Raw genomic sequence first — 17,573 nt, 5'->3', positions numbered from 1 at the left:
CGTTATGCTTGAGGCCCTGGGACTCAACCCCGCCCTGTGCAATTGGGTCCTGGACTTCCTGACGGGCAGCCCCAGGTGTTGAAGGTAGGAAACAACCTCTTCACTTCGCTGATCCTCAGCACCGGGGCCCCACAAGGGTGCGTGCTCAGCCCCCTCCTGTACTCACTGTTCACCCACAACTAATATATATAATAATAATAATATATGCCATTTAGCAGATGCTTTTATCCAAAGCGACTTACAGTCATGTGTGCATACATTCTACGTATGGGTGGTCCCGGGAATCGAACCCACTACCCTGGCGTTACAAGCGCCATGCTCTACCAACTGAGCTACACAGTTCTCTGAGCTACACACACACAACTGTGTGGCGATGCATGCCTCCAACTCAATCATCAAGTTTGCAGACGACACAACAGTAGTGGGCTTGATTAGCAACAACGACGAGACAGCCTACAGGGAGGAGGTGAGGGCACTCGGAATGTGGTGTCAGGAAAACAACCTCTCACTCAACGTCAACAAAACAAAGGAGATGATTGTGGACTTCAGGAAACAGCAGAGGGAGCATCCCCCTATCCACATCGACAGGCCAGCAGTGGAAAATCTGAAGTTCTTTGGCGTACACATCGCAGACAAACTAAAATGGTCCACCCACACAGACAATGTGATGAAGAAGGCACAACAGCACCTCTTCAATCTCAGGAGGCTAATGAAATTTGGCTTGTCACCTAAAACCCTCACAAACTTTTACAGATGCATAATTGAGAGCATTGTCGGGCTGTGTCACCGCCAGGAAGGGCAACTGCAATTGCACCGCCCACAACCGCAAGGCTCTCCAGAGGGTGGTGTGGTCTGCACAACATATCACCGGGGGAAAACTACCTGCCCTCCAAGACACCTACAGCACCCGATGTCACAGGAAGGCCAAAAAGATCATCAAGGACAATAACCACCTGAGCCACTGCCTGTTCACCCCGCTACCATCCAGAAAGTCTCAAAATCATTGGCCACTAATAAATGGATCACTAGTCCCTTTAATAATGATGTTTACATATCTTGCATTACTCATGTCATATGTATATACTGTATTTTATACCATCTATTGCATCTTGCCTATGCCACCCGTTCATCGCTCATCCATATATTTATGTTCTTATTCCATCCCTTAGATTTGTGTGAATTAGGTAGTTGTGGAATTGTTAGGTTACTTGTTAGATATCACTGCACTGTCGGAACTAGAAGCACAAGCATTTCGCTACACTCGCATTAACATCTGCTGACTAACACAATTTGATTTGATGTGTCCCTGACAAAGTTGATTATGCACATTACATTATCCATTACATATTTTAGCTCACCGTTTAGTCTGGCACACAGCACTGATGTTTGGGGGGCGATTCCTTCAACCTGCTGATCAGGATGTGTCTGCCCACCATAAAAGGAGCCCAGTCGGTAACCACAATATTTACTTTTTCGAATGGCAGGCATGCTGCGTAAACAATTCTTACAGCTTTGTGAATATGATGTCCCCGGTGGTGTGTCCTTCGGGCGGGAATCCATGCCAGCAGCTCTTGTTTAAATTTGTGATCATGTGCCCACTGGAGCCGCTTCTTCTTGTTTTTAGCTGATAGGAGTGGAGCCGGTGTGGTTGTCTGCTGCAATAGCCCATCTGTGACAAGGACCGACGAGTTGTGCATTCTGAGATACCATTCCGCACACCACTGTTGTACTGCGCTGTTATTTGCCTGCCTGTGGCCCGACTGTTAGCCTGCATGATTTTTGCCATTTTCCTACGACCTCTCATCAATGAGCAGTTATTTTGCCCACAGAACTGCCGCTGACTGGATGTTTTTTGTTTGTTGCACCATTCTCCGTAAACCCTAGACAAGCGTTTCTCAAACTCGGTCCATGGGACCCCATAGGGTTCATGTTTTGGTTTTTGCTTGACACCACACAGCTGATTAAAATGATCCAATTTTGATGATTAGTTGAATATTTGAGTCAGCTGTGTAGTGCTAGGGAAAAACAAAACCGTTTGGGGTCCCGAGCACAGAGTTCGGGAAACCCTGTCCTGTCGTGCGTGAAAAGCCCAGGAGACCAGACGTTTCCGAGATACTGGAACCTGTGCGCCTGGCACCGACAATCATACTACGCTCAAAGTTGCATAGGTCACTCGTTTTGAACATACTAATGTTCAGTCAAACAGTAACTGAATGCCTCAATGCATGTCTGGTTTACAGTATATGGCCACATGACTCACTGTCTGTAGGAGCGAAACATTTTCATGAACAGGGTGGTGTACCTAATGAACTGTCCACTGAGTGTACTTATGAAGTTGGTAAAACAGTATGTAAACATTATTAGAAAAAGGGACCAGTGTTTCATAACTATATACATAGGACAGCAGTCTCTAAGGTGAAGGGTAGAGTACCGGGTGGTAGCCAGCTAGTAACAGTGACTAAGTTCAGGGCAGGGTAATGGGTGGAGGCCGGCTAGTGTTGACTATTTAATAGTCTGAGGGCATGGAGATAGGAGCTGTTTTTCAGTCTCTCGGTCCCAGCTTTGATGCACCTGTACGGTCTCCGCCTTCTAGATGGTAGCAGGGTGAACCGGCCGTGGCTTAGGTCTTTGATGATCTTCTTGGCCTTCCTGTGACACCAGGTGCTGTAGATGTCAGTGTCCCCCCAGTGATGCCTTGGACTGACCGCACCACCCTCTGGAGAGCCATGCAGTTGTAGACAGTGCAATTGCTGTACCAGGCGGTGGTACAGACCGACCGGATGCTCTCAATGGTGCCTCTGTAGAAGTTTGTAACGGTTTGAGGGGCCAGGCCAAATCTCTTCAGTCTCCTGAGGTTGAAGATGTGCTGTTGCACCTTCTTCAACACACGGTCTGTTTGGATGGACCATTTCAGGTTGTCAGTGATGTGCACACCAAGGAACTTGAAGGTTTTCACACCGTCGATGTGGATGGAAGTTATTTTCCAGGCACCACTCCGCTAATGTCCTCACCTCCTCACTGTAGGCTGTCTCATCATTGTTGGTAATCAGGCCTACCATTGCTGTGTCGTCTTCAAACTTGATGATTGAGTTGGAGACATGCGTGGCCACTCAGTCATGGGTGAATAGGGAGTATCGGTGGGGACTAAGCACGCACCCTTGTGGGGCACCTGTGTTGAGGATCAGTGTAGCGGAGCTTAGTGATGAACTTGGAGGGCACTATGGTGTTGAAGGCTGAGCTGTAGTTGATGAACAACATTCTTACATATGTATTCCTCTTGTCCACACATGCACTGGTCTGCACATGTTAACACGCTTAAACGGGAAGGTGTTTAGCTTGTTTAGGAGCAAGGCATCGGTGTCCGTGACATGGCTGGCTTTCCCTTTATAATCCATAATATACTCAATTTAATAACAAACAAAAATAATAACTTTGGTCAATCAGATGCACCATTGAGAACATTCTGTTGGGCTGTATCACCGCCTAGTATGGCAACTGCAATGCAGTGAATACCCCCTAAACAAGATACATTAGTGTTTTATGTTTCATACATTTTGGGGAATTTTTCTTCAACTTTGACAGAGTATTTTGTTGACAAATAATGACAATTAAAACCATTTTAATCCCACTTTAATGTGAATAAATACAAGGAGGGTGAATACTTATGATAGGCACTTTACATAAAGCAGCAAGAGAGACCGTGTTAAAAAACAAAATAAGTACTTACAAACACACACACTCATAACACACACACACACAACCACACTAACAATACATAAAGATACACAATGTCAAACATCGCTATTTTACCTCCTAAACACTAAAGAGCTCACTATCGCCACACCTGCCATGGACTCAACATTGTGAAGGAGCTCAGTGCAGCCAGACACCCCTCAACATACTTTATTTTTCTTCTCCTCAGATGGCAGGGGATAAGTTCATTAGAGTTACCAGCCTCAGAAATTGCAGCCCAAATAAATGTATCACAGAGTTCAAGTAACAGACATCTCAACATCTGTTCAGACGAGACGGCGTGAATCAGGCCTTCATGGTCGAACTGCTGCTGCTGCAAAAAAACACTACTAAAGGACACCAATAATAAGAAGAGACTTGCTTGGGCCAAAAAAACACGAGCAAATTTGAGATTTTTGGTTCCAACCGCCGTGGTGAACGGATGATCTCCGCATTTGTAGTTCCCACCGTGAAGCATTGAGGAGGTGGTGTGATGGTGCTGTGACACTGTCTGTGATTTATTTAGAATTCAAGGCACACTTAACCAGCATGGCTACAACAACATTCTGCAGCAATACGCCATACCATCTGTTTTGTGCTTAGTGGGACCGTGATTTGTTTTTCAACAGGACAATAGGACTTCCAGGCTGTGTAAGGGCTGTTTTACTAAGAAGAAGAGTGATGGAGTGCTGCATCAGATGACCTGGCCTCCATAATCACCTGACCTCCATAATCACCTGACCTCAACCAAATTGAGATGGTTTGGGATGAGTTGGACCACAGAGTGAAGGAAAAGCAGCCAAGAAGTGCTCAGCATATGTGGGGACTGCTTCAAGACTGTTGAAAAAGCATGTCATCAAGGCAAAGGGTGGCTACTTTGAAGAATCTAAAATATAAAACATATTTTGAGTGGTTTAACACTTTTTTGGTTACTCCATATGTGTTATTTCATAGTGTCGATGTCTTCACTATTATTCTACAATGTAGAAAATAGTAAAACATTAAGAAAAACCCTTGAATGAGTAGGTGCGTCCAAACTTGTGACTGGTACTCTATATTGCTCATATAATTTTCGGGATTGAAAAACGTTTTCAGTGTAAACTTATTAAACAACTGAAACTAGATATAAACTGCAGTGCATTCAGAATGTATTCAGACCCCTTGACTTTTTCCACATTGTTATGTTACGGCCTTATTCTAAAATGGATTAAATAAAAATTCGCAGAAATCTACACACAGTACCCCATAATGACTAAGCGAAAACAAGCTTTTAGAAATGTTAGCAAATGTACACTACCGTTCAAAAGTTATGAAAGAAAAGCACATTTTTTGTCCATTAAAATAACATCAAATTGATCAGAAATACAGTGTAGACATTGTTAATGTTGTAAATGACTATTGTAGCTGGAAACAGCAGATTCTTTATGGAATATCTACCTAGGCGTACAGAGGCCCATTATCAGCAACCATCACTCCTGTGTTCCAATGGCACGTTGTGTTAGTTAATCCAAGTCTATCATTTTAAAAGGCTCATTAGAAAACCCTTTTGCAATTTTGTTAGCACAGATGAAAACTGTTGTTCTGATTAAAGAAGAAATAAAAACCGGCCTTCTTTAGACTAGTTCAGTATCTGGAGCATCAGCATTTGTGGGTTCGATTACATGTTAGAGTCCCTCAGATAGCATAAGTCATGGCAAAATGTTTAGAATTGCAGGAAATTAGCTTTAAAACAGCACACTTTTGTCACTGTGGCCAACAAAATTTTAGATTGCCCATTTTCATTTCAACTTACCCTTCAGCAGTGTAAAACCCTGCCTCAATCTGCTGTCCTCTCTTTCACCCTCTACTGTTATCTACCTCTTACTCCTCTACTCTCCTTTCCTGGCCTCCTTCACTCTCCTCCCCTCTGTTGACAAGACAATGAAACAGCACGCCTTTCACAGACAGAACCCTTTCCCTATCGGTTTTCCTCCTACTTTCTCTCAAGTCTCTGGTTATCCTGGATGCCCCCTTTGCCTTGGCCCCTTCCAGTGCCAGCATGAGGCCCACATAGTGGGGCATACACACACATAGCTTTGCCTGATCCCCCCCCCCCCCCCCCCCTCACAGTCCTGTGCCAAGGTCTCATAAAACACACTCTTACAAAAGGTGACCCATTCTCTTTCTCGCTCTTCCTCACTCATTCACTCACATTATGTCTTCCTCCAACACAGGAGAAGGAATTTCAAAGATTCATTCTATTGACCTAATAAACCACTCATCTCATTCAGAGGACATTTCAGAGCCTTTAACTTCAGATTTGAATTATTTCAGTTACATGAATCAATAATGTTAAAGTCAATATCACAGGTATTAGACCACATCAATGACCACAATATAAATAGCTGACAAGTCTACAGGGTGACACAAACAAACAAACACACATACCATACATACACACAGGCACGCACAGACCTTTGGTGCCTGGCGGCTGCAGGTTGTCCCCAGTGAGAGAGCACCAGCCCACGGGGAAGATGTCCCGGGAGTCGTAGCGGCAGTAGTAGTCGAAGGCACCCCGCCAGCCGTCGAAGGTAACCAGCACCTCGACGCCACGCAGCGCTCCCACCGTGGCCGGACAGATGAAGTGGGGGTTCTTGCGGTCCACCGCCTCCAGCTTCGTGCCCACCTGGAAGGAGTTCTGCTCTGGGGCTGGGGGCTCCTGCTGGGATACGAGGGAAAGGGAGTTGGCAGGGACGGGAGAGGTCAGTGACAAGGGAGCAGGTAAATGTGGAATTATCCAGATGAAATGTGAAATATTTTGGAAGCTTCATTTAGTTGGAAAATGTATATGATCACTTATGATGTTGTGATCCCAATGGTGAGTGTGGAAGAGGTAAACAAATGATTGTTGTCTATCAACAATGACAAGCCACCGAGATCTGACAACTTGGATGGATTACTGATGATAATAGAGGTCAATATTGCCACTCCTATTTGCCATATCTTCAATTTAAGTCTACTAGAAAGTGTGTGCCCTCAGGCCTGGAGGGAAGCAAAAGTAATTCCGCTACCTAAGAAAAGTAAAGCCCCCTTACTGGCTCAAATAGCTGACCAATCAGCCTGTTACCAACACTTAGAAAAGTTACAGAAAAAAATAGGTTTGACCAGATACAATGCAATTTTACAGCTTATAGGGAAGGACATTCAACAAGCACAGCTCTTATACAAATAACGATTAGCTGAGAGAGGCAGGGCTGCTGGAGGCAGGGCTTTCTCCTATAGAGCTCCATTTTTATGGAACGGTCTGCCTACCCATGTCAGAGACGCAAACTCGGTCTCGGTCTCAACCTTTAAGTCTTTACTGAAGACTCATCTCTTCAGTGGGTCATATAATTGAGTGTAGTCTGGCCCAGGAGTGGGAAGGTGAACGGAAAGGCTCTGGAGCAACGAACCGCCCTTGCTGTCTCTGCCTGGCCGGTTCCCCTTTTTTCCACTGGGATTCTCTGCCTCTAACCCTGTTACGGGGGCTGAGTCACTGGCTTGCTGGGGCTCTCTCGTGCCGTCCCTGGGGGGGTGCGTCACCTGGGTGGGTTGATTCACTGTTGTGGTCGGCCTGTCTGGGTTTCCTCCCCCCCCCCCCCCTTGGGTTGTACCGTGTCGGAGATCTTTGTGGGCTATACTCGGCCTTGTCTCAGGATGGTAAGTTGGTGGTTGAAGATTTCCCTCTAGTGGTGTGGGGGCTGTGCTTTGGCAAAGTGGGTGGGGTTATATCCTTCCTGTTTGGCCCTGTCCGGGGGTGTCCTCGGATGGGGCCACAGTGTCTCCTGACCCCTCCTGTCTCAGCCTCCAGTATTTATGCTGCAGTAGTTTGTGTCGGGGGGGCTAGGGTCAGTTTGTTTATCTGGAGTACTTCTCCTGTCCTATTCGGTGTCCTGTGTAAATCTAAGTGTGCGTTCTCTAATTCTCTCCTTCTCTCTTTCTTTCTCTCTCGGAGGACCTGAGCCCTAGGACCATGCCCCAGGACTACCTGACATGATGACTCCTTGCTGTCCCCAGTCCACCTGGCCATGCTGCTGCTCCAGTTTCAACTGTTCTGCCTTACTATTATTCAACCATGCTGGTCATTTATGAACATTTGAACATCTTGGCCACGTTCTGTTATAATCTCCACCCGGCACAGCCAGAAGAGGACTGGCCACCCCACATATGCTCTCTCTAATTCTCTCTTTCTTTCTCTCTCTCGGAGGACCTGAGCCCTAGGACCGTGCCCCAGGACTACCTGACATGATGGCTCCTTGCTGTCCCCAGTCCACCTGACTGTGCTGCTGCTCCAGTTTCAACTGTTCTGCCTTATTATTATTTGACCATGCTGGTCATTTATGAACATTTGAACATCTTGGTCATGTTCTGTTATAATCTCTACCCGGCACAGCCAGAAGAGGACTGGCCACCCCACATAGCCTGGTTCCTCTCTAGGTTTCTTCCTAGGTTTTGGCCTTTCTAGGGAGTTTTTCCTAGCCACCGTGCTTTTACACCTGCATTGTTTGCTGTTTGGGGTTTTAGGCTGGGTTTCTGTACAGCACTTTGAGATATCAGCTGATGTACGAAGGGCTATATAAATAAATTTGATTTGATATGATAAAAAGATTGTGGGGGCTTTTATTACACTTCAGTGTGGCTTGTGACATTATTGATAATAGTCGGCTGCTGGAAAAACTAATGTGTTATGGTTATACACCCCCTGCTAAATTGTGGATTATGAGTTACCTTTCTAACAGAACACAGAGGGTGTTCTTTAATGGAAGCGTCTCCAACATAATCCAGGTAGAATCAGGAATTCCCCAGGGTAGCTGTCTAGGCCCCTTACATTACATTTACATTTAAGTCATTTAGCAGACACTCTTATCCAGAGCGACTTACAAACTTTTTTCAGTCTTTACTAACGTCATGCCACTGCCACTTTGAAAGTGCCACTGCCACTTTGAGTGAAGACAGTATGTATGCGGATGACTCAACACTATACACGTCAGCTATTATAGCAACTGAAATGACTGCAACACTTAAAGAGCTGCAGTTAGTTTCAGAATGGGTGGCAAGGAATAAGTTAGTCCTATATATTTAAAAAACTAAAAGCATTATACTTGGGACAAATCATTCACTAAACACTAAACCTCAACTAAATATTGTAATAAATAATATGGACATTGAGCAAGTTGAAGAGCCTAAACTGCTTGGAGTAAACCTGGATTGTACCGTCATTGTCAAAACATATTGATACAACAATAGTTTAGCTGAGGATAAGTCTCTCCAAAATAAAGCACTGCTCTACCTTCTTAACAGCACTATCAACAAGGCATGTCTTACAGGCCCTAGTTTTGTCACACCTGGACTACTGTTCAGTTATGTGGCCAGGTACCACAAAGAGGGACTTAGGAAAATTGCAATTGGCAGCACGGCTGGCCCTTGGATGTACACAGAGAGCAAACATTAATAATATCCATATATATCTCTCCTGGCTCAAAGTAGAGGAGATTGACTTCATCACTACTTATGTATGTGAGGTATTGACATGTTGAAAGCACCGAGCTGTCTGTTTAAACAACTAGCACACAGCTCAGACACTCATGCATACCCCACAAGACATGCCCCCAGAGGTCTCTTCACAGTCCCCAACTCCAGAACAGAGTATGGGAGGTGCATAGTACTACATAGAGCCATGACTACATGTAACTCTATTCCACTTCAGGTAACTGACGCAAGCAGTAGAATCAGATTTTAAAAACATATAAAAATACACCTTATGGATCAGCAGGGACTGTGAAGCAACACAAACATAGCCTCATGCATACAATACACACATGATAACATACACACTATACACACACAAATACACATGGATTTTGTGTGGTAGATATGTGGTAGTGGAGTATGGGCCTAACACAGTGTGTTGTGAATTCTGTTATGAATATATTGTAATGCTTTTAATATCGTATAACTGCCTTAATTTTGCTGGACCCCAGCATATCATTAACCCCTCCACCAACCCCCCTCTTCGGGGGAAATAAATAAATAAATAACTATATATAAATATATATTTTACAGCTTTTCTGCTACATACAGTATACATTTTACATACATATTTTGCTGTGACCAGAAACAAGCTACATGGGGGCAATACCAGAATAAATGATCTATTGATTCGGTCTCTTCGCAGAAAAATCTACAGAGCTGAGATTGTTGTATGCCCCATATTTATACACAGTTGAAGTCGGAAGTTTACATACACTTAGGTTGGAGTCATTGAAACTAGTTTTTCAACCACTCCACAAATGTATTGTTAAGAAACTATAGTTTTGGCAAGTCGCTTAGGACATCTACTTTGTGCAAGACACAAGTAATTTTCCCAACAACTGTTTACAGACATATTATTTCACTTATAATTCACTGTATCACAATTCCAGTGGGTCAAAAGTTAATGTACACTAAGTTGACTGTGCCTTTAAACAGCTTGGAAAATTCCAGAAAATGATGTCATGGCTTTAGAAACTTCCGATTGGCTAATTGACATCATTTGAGTCAATTGGAGATGTACCTATTGATGTATTTCAAGACCTACCTTCAAACTCAGTGCCTCTTTGCTTGACTTCATGGGAAAATCAAAAGAAATCAGTCAAGACCTCAGAAAAACAATTGTAGACCTCCACACAAAAGTATAAACACCATGGGACCACACAGTATATATATATATATATATATATTTTTTTTTAACCTTTATTTAACCAGGCAAGTCAGTTAAGAACATATTCTTATTTTCAATGACGGCCTGGGAACAGTGGGTTAACTGCCCACTGGGCAGAACAACAGATTTGTACCTTGTCAGCTCAGGGGTTTGAACTCGCAACCTTCCGGTTACTAGTCCAACGCTCTAACCACTAGGCTACGCTGCCGCCCCATATATGTACCGCTCAGGAAGGAGAGATGAACGTACTTTGGTGCGAAAACTGCAAATCAATCCCAGAATAACAGCAAAGGACCTTGTAAAGATGCTGGAGGAAACAGGTACAAAAGTATCTATATCCACAGTAAAACGGAAAAAAAGTCCTATATCGACATAACCTGAAAAGCCGCTCAGCAAGGAAGAAAGCCACTGCCCCAAAACCACCATAAAAAAGCCAGACTACGGCACATGGGGACAAAGATTGTACTTTTTGGAGAAATTTCCTCTGGTCCGATGAAACAAAAATGTAACTTTTTGGCCATAATGACCATTGTTATGTTTGGAGGAAAAAGGAGGAGGCTTGCAAGCCGAAAAACACCATCCCAACTGTGAAGCACAGGGGTGGCAGCATCATGTTGTCGGGGTGCTTTGCTGCAGGAGGGACTGGTGCACTTCACAAAATAGATGGCATCGTGAGAATAGAAAATTATGTGGATATATGGAAGCAACATCTCAAGACATCAGTCAGGAAGTTAAGCTTGGTCGCAAATGGGTCTTCCAAATGAACAATGACCACAAGCATATTTCCAAAGTTGTGGCAAAATGGCTTAAGGACAACCAAGTCAAGGTATTGGAGTGGCCATCACAAAGCACTGACCTCAATCCTATAGAACATTTGTGGGCAGAACTGAAAAAGCGGGTTCAAGCAAGGAGGCTTACAAATCTGACTCAGTTACACCAGCTCTGGCAGGAGGAATGGGCCAAAATTCACCCAACTTATTGTGGGAAGCATGGGAAAGGCTCCCGAAACGTTTGACCCAAGTTAAACAATTTAAAGGCAATGCTACCAAATACTAATTGAGTAGTATGTAAACCTCTGACCCACTGAGAATGTGATGAAAGAAATAAAAGCTGAAATAAACCATTCACTCTACTATTATTCTGACATTTCATATCAGGAATGTCAAATATCAGGAATTGTGAAAACCTGAGTTTAGATGTATTTGGCTAAGGTGTATGTAAACTTCCGACTTCAACTGTACCTCTACTGGAATACCATCCAGCCCTGGTGTTTTTCCTGACTGAAAATATTTTATTGCCTCAGAAAGTTCCTCTTCTGTAACTTCGCCTTCACACAGGTCTTTCTGTAAAATGTGTAAATTTTACATAATTTGTATTATTATTATAGAAATCCTTACAGTTAACGTCATTCAGTGGAAATGGAGGAGACAGAAAAGAAAACATTTGCTTAAAATATTTGCTTCCGCTTTCAAAATATCATTTGGTGAATCATGGATGACTCCATTTGTAACGAGTTTCTGTAAATTATTTTTGGTAGCATTTCTCTGTTGAAGATTCAAGAAAAATTGTGTAAAGGTTTCACAATTTTCCATCCAATTCGCTATACATTTTTGTAATACATTACACTTGATCGTTCTTGAATAAGTACCTTCATTTCTTTTTGTTTTTCCTCTAACCTATTTTGTGCCTCTATAGTTACAGTTTCCATTACCTTCTACCTGCGCTGTTACTTCCTCCATTTCCCTTTGACCTAAACTGCTTTTGTTTTAATGATGAGTATTGTATTGAATGGCCTCTAAAAGTACATTTAAAAGTGTCCCATACAATAAGGCAACTGCTGTACCTATGAGGTGCAAAAAATGTATGAATTCCTTTGTCTTCTCTAAGAACAAATTGTGATCCAATAGGGCTTGACAAAATGTCCAATATCCCCGTCCACGCGGAAATTCTGTAAGAGTTATAAGGAGACCAATTAGATGGTGGTCCGATTGCATTCGGTCTCCTTTTAACACTTTTTAAAAACTTTGATGCCAGCAGGAAGCCTCCTCCATGTATATTTCACTAGGTCTGACCTAGTGCATCCATGATCTTCGTGATCTCCTTAAGTGCTTGAGGGGGATAGTTTGTCATGCGATTTCCTTTACGATCCATTGAGGTACTTAAAACCGTATTATAATCTCCCACCATAATAATAGATTCATTCGTTGCTTGTGATCTCAATAGATTATTATATACATTTTCAAAGAAATGTGGATCATCATTATTTGGCCCATATAGATGAATTAGCCAGATCTGTTTTTGGTCCAATAGCATATTTTAAATAATAATGACCATCTTCTATGCAGATCTGTTAGCACAGTTTACACAATTGGATCAAAATGTGTATTAATTAGTATAATCACACCTTTTGAGTTTCTTTGCCCGTGACAAAAATATATTTCTCCCGCCCAGTCCTTTTTCCACCCAACCTCATCTATATTTGCAGGATGAGTTTCCTGTAAACAATAGATATTTTATTATTTCTTTTTTAGCCTTATAAGAACGTATTAAAAAAAATAAAAAATCAGCTAAGCCATTACAATTATAACTGGCTATACTTATTTCCCCACTTACCATAATGATACAATTATACTTATCACAACTAATGTTTGCAAACTTACCATTTATAAAGCACCATGATGATTATGTGTCAATATACAGTGGGGGAAAAAAGTATTTGGTCAGCCACCATTTTTGCAAGTTCTCCCACTTAAAAAGATGAGGCCTGTACTTTTCATCATAGGTACACTTCAACTATGACAGACAAAATGAGATTTTTTTTCTTCCAGAAAATCACATTGTAAGATTTTTAATGAATTTATTTGCAAATTATGGTGGAAATATTTGGTCACCTACAAACAAGCAAGATTTCTGGCTCTCACAGACCTCTCACAGCACAATTGGTGGCTGACTAAGAGGCTCCTCTGCCCTCCACTCGTTACCTGTATTAATGGCACCTGTTTGAACTTGTTATCAGTATAAAAGACACCTGTCCAACCAACCTCAAACAGTCACACTCCAAACTCCACGATGGCCAAGACCAAAGAGCTGTCAAAGGACACCAGAAACAGAATTGTAGACCTGCACCAGGCTGGAATCTGCAATAGGTAAGCAGCTTGGTTTGAAGAACTGTGGGAGCAATTATTAGGAAATGGAAGACATTACAAGACCACTGATAATCTCCCTCGATCTGGGACTCCACGCAAGATCTCACCCCATGGGGTCAAAATGATCACAAGAACGGTGTACGTAACTATGATAAATTACAGGCCTCTTATCTTTTTAAGTGGGAGAACTTGCACAATTGGTGGCTGACTAAATACTTTTTTGCCCCACTGTAGCTGTACCATAATAATTTGCACTGTTAAGCATACTGTAGCTGCATCTTTGTAAACCCCAAATTGTCCTAATATTCCACCCAATAAAACCTTCCCCCATATCTAGATCTGTCACTAAGACCATCAGACCATCTCCCTGACTCATGACGTGCCCTAAGGCAAACACTTGGCCACCAATTGCCTTTGGCCAGAGGGAAATGAGGGCAGTCCCATGATAATATAAATATCTATGAGGGTGCTTTTTAAGAGAACTAACTAAATAACACACGGGAAAACAGTAAAAGAAAATGGTAACAATAATAGATCATATTAATAGAAATAATAACCGCACAATCTTATAAATGCATGCTCAAATTTAGAAAGTCCTAGCAAAGGCTATAAGCATGTCAGCCCAGCCTGCTTAATTCACTGGATACAATTGTATGTGAACTTTTTAGAATTGCCTGGATTTCTGCATAAATTGGTCATAAAATTTGATCTGATCTTCATCTAAGTCACAGAAATAGACAAACACAGTCTGCGTAAACTAATAACACAAATATAACTGTTCATGTCTTTATTGAACACACCGTGCAAACATTCACAGTGCAGGATGGAAAAGTATTTGAACGCTTGGATTTAATAAAAGGTTGACCATCCTTTGGCAGCAATAACCTCAACCAAATGTTTTCTGTAGTTGCGGATCAGACCTGCACAACAGTCAGGAGGAATTTTGGACCATTCCTCTTTACAAAACTGTTTCAATTCAGCAATATTCTTGGGATATCTGGTGTGAACCGCTCTCCTGAGGTCATGCCACAGCATCTCAAATCGGGTTGAGTTCAGGACTGACTGGGCCACTCCAGAAGGCGTATTTTCTTCTGTTCAAGCCATTCTGTTGCCGATTTACTTCTGTCTTTTGGGTTGTTGTGCTGTAGCATCACCAAACTTCTGTTGAGCTTCAATTGGCGGACAGATAGCCTTACATTCTCCTGCAAAATGTCTTGATAAAACTTGGGAATACATTTTTCTGTCGATGATAGCAAGCTGTCAAGGCCCTGAGGCAGCCCCAAACCATGATGCTCCCTCCACCATAGTTTAAAGTTGGGATGAGGTTTTGATGTTGGTGTGCTGTGCCCTTTCTCCACACAGTGTTGTGTTTCTTCCAAACAACACAACTTTAGTTTCATCTGTCCACAAAATATTTTGCCAGTAGCGCTGTGGAACATCCAGGCGCTCTTTTGCGAACTTCAGATGTGCAGCAATGTTTTTTTTGGACAGCAGTGGATTCTTTATTCTTGTTTAGTGTTTTACGCATTCTAGACTCGTCAACAGAGATGATAGAATCTTCCAGAATTTCTGTAAGTCTTCAGCTGACACTCTAGGATTCCTCTTAACCTCAATGAGCATTCTGCACTGTGCTCTTAGTCATCTTTGCAGGACAGCCACTCGTAGGGTGAGTAGCAACAGTGCTGAAATTTCTCCATTTATAGACAACTTGTCTTACTGTGGACTGACTTTTAGAGATACTTTTGAAACCCTTTCCAGCTTTATGCAAGGCAACAATTCTTAATCTTAGGTCTTCTGAGATTAATTTTGTTTGAGGCATGGTTCACATCAGGCAATGCTTCTTGTGAATAACAAACTCAAATTTTGTGAGTGTTTTTATGGGGCAGGGCAACTCTAACCAAAATCTCTCACATACTTTCCCCAACCTATACTGTGAATGTTTAAATTATGTATTCAATATAGACAAGAGAAATACAATCATTTGTGTTATTAGTTTAAGCACACTGTGTGTCTATTGTTGTGATTTAGATGAAGATCAGATCAAATTGTATGTCAAATTTATGCAGAAAACCAAGTAATTCCAAAGGGTTCACATACTTTTCATTGCCACTATATATATCGTAAAACCAGTTATTTATGTCCATTACATGCAAGACATATTTCATGTGGTCCTCATTATATCATGTTTTATTCAGACAAAAAAAAGGAAAAAGAAACATTTTCTAACGGCCACTAAATAAAAACGTATCTTAGGCATCAAACTACTCATAAATTAATACACAACTTACAATTGACTCTGACACAGCCATAGCATGATAGCCAAGAATACATGCAGCACTGAGAATCCAGAACGAGTAAACCTGTAAAACCAACCCTCCATACACATTTGGATTTTTATTCCAGTGTCGTTGCTCTATCACCTCGGCTGTTCACATCTAGGCCTATATCATTAGGATCAATAAAAGGGAGCATAAATATAAATATTTAATATACCCCTCGCTTAGAGCAGTGCTTCCATAAGCCAGTGATGTTAGTTCTACCGTTAACTTTAATCAGTTTTTCTGCAACCATAATAAATACAAATGGCCATCAATGGAAAATGTAGCTACATAGGTGTATATGCTGGGAAAGGGAGTGTGTATATGTGTACAGGTATGCTTTATAAACAGGTGTATGACGAGAGCGTGTGCTGCTTTGTGACAGGTACCTTGTGAAAGATGCGTGCTGGGGCCATTTCGGCTCCGTTGAGTGTTTTTAGAAGGAACATCGGCCAGGAGGATGCGTTCAGACGGAAGCCTGTGGGAGAAGTACAGACGCTTTCAAAAGAACTCACCCATACACAGTAGACGAGACCCATCATTAATGTGCATGGGATGGGGCCATAGACATATTTTGATATTAGCTGACACCTAGTGGACATTTAGAGAAATGCACCAAATTCACACTATTACACACAGGTGTATGTACTTGTATTATTATTATTATTTTTTTTAACCTTTATTTAACTAGGCAAGTCAGTTAAGAACAAATTATTATTTACATTGACGGCCTACAACAGCCAAACCCGGACAACGCTGGGCCAATTGTGCGCCGCCCTATGGGACTCCCAATCACGGCCGGTTGTGATACAGCCTGGAAACCAAATACAGCCTAGAATACAGCCAAGAAAACAAATTGACGCAAATGGGCCGATAACAGTGAGGGACTTACATTCATTTGTCCAATAATAAATTCTCGTTTTCAATACAAAAATATTTTCCGTTGCACGTTTTGCTACAGTGTGCACTAATTAATAGACCGCAGTATACATCAGTCTGGTGTAAATCTAACTGAGGAAGGTAAGTAATCACTGTGTGATCGCAAACCATTTAAAAAAGAATAGGGCACATCATATCCATAATGGGTATGTAGTATCGGAGTGTGTGAAAATGTGTTTCTCTCTCCTCCTCACCCAATGGCGGCTGCAGCATGCCTGCGTTCTTCTCGCAGTTGCCGATAGGCTGGATCTCTGACGAGTCCACCAGGCGCCAGAAGTCGTTCTTGTTATCAGAGCCATCGAGGCGCAGGCGCAGCCGCGATCCAGTCAGGCCCACCACCGTAGCAATGCAGGTGGACGTTGTATTCCGAGGGTCCTGCGCCTCCAGCTTCATGCCCGCCTTGAACTCATTCACTGGAGGTGTTGCGCCCTGTAGAGGTAGGGGAAGGTCAGAGAGGCATGCAATGATGCTGGACAGATTCAACATGCTAAGATAGGAACACAGCATCAAGCAAGACTATGTATCGAAGGTGAGTTGAACTCACTCTGTGGTGACGAGGTAGCCCTGCACGCAACTTGAAATCAGTGTCACCCCTCGACCCAAGAGGGAATTTCTTCTTAGCCTAATGGTTCCCTAAAAAAAATCCCGCCACTTAGCAAATTTCAGGTCTTGTGAGTGGAAATTTGAATGTTGTGAGCATTCTGTGCAACTTGCACACGT

At 42.5% G+C, this 17,573-nt stretch overlaps 1 protein-coding gene across 6 annotated transcripts in view; it reads right to left on the bottom strand.

Moving 5' to 3' along the window:
• LOC124018388 (polycomb protein SCMH1) overlaps positions 1 to 17,282 on the bottom strand; it is a gene marked incomplete at its 5' end in the record, with an annotated part of 36,435 nt that extends 19,153 nt beyond the window's left edge. For 3 of the 6 annotated variants that reach the window (XM_046333681.1, XM_046333682.1, XM_046333684.1), the window contains 3 exon segments: positions 6,160 to 6,433; positions 16,304 to 16,392; positions 17,048 to 17,282. In XM_046333681.1, coding sequence (XP_046189637.1) covers positions 6,160 to 6,433; positions 16,304 to 16,392; positions 17,048 to 17,282 — 598 coding nt within the window. 6 annotated transcript variants of the gene reach the window in all.
• Positions 17,283 to 17,573: the final 291 nt, after the last annotated feature.

Source organism: Oncorhynchus gorbuscha, unplaced genomic scaffold (genome assembly GCF_021184085.1).
Source record: "Oncorhynchus gorbuscha isolate QuinsamMale2020 ecotype Even-year unplaced genomic scaffold, OgorEven_v1.0 Un_scaffold_5:::fragment_6:::debris, whole genome shotgun sequence".
Taxonomy (NCBI): Eukaryota; Metazoa; Chordata; class Actinopteri; order Salmoniformes; family Salmonidae; genus Oncorhynchus; species Oncorhynchus gorbuscha.
The sequence above is the reverse complement of the archived record's forward strand: the minus strand, read 5'-3'. Positions and strand labels throughout refer to the sequence as shown.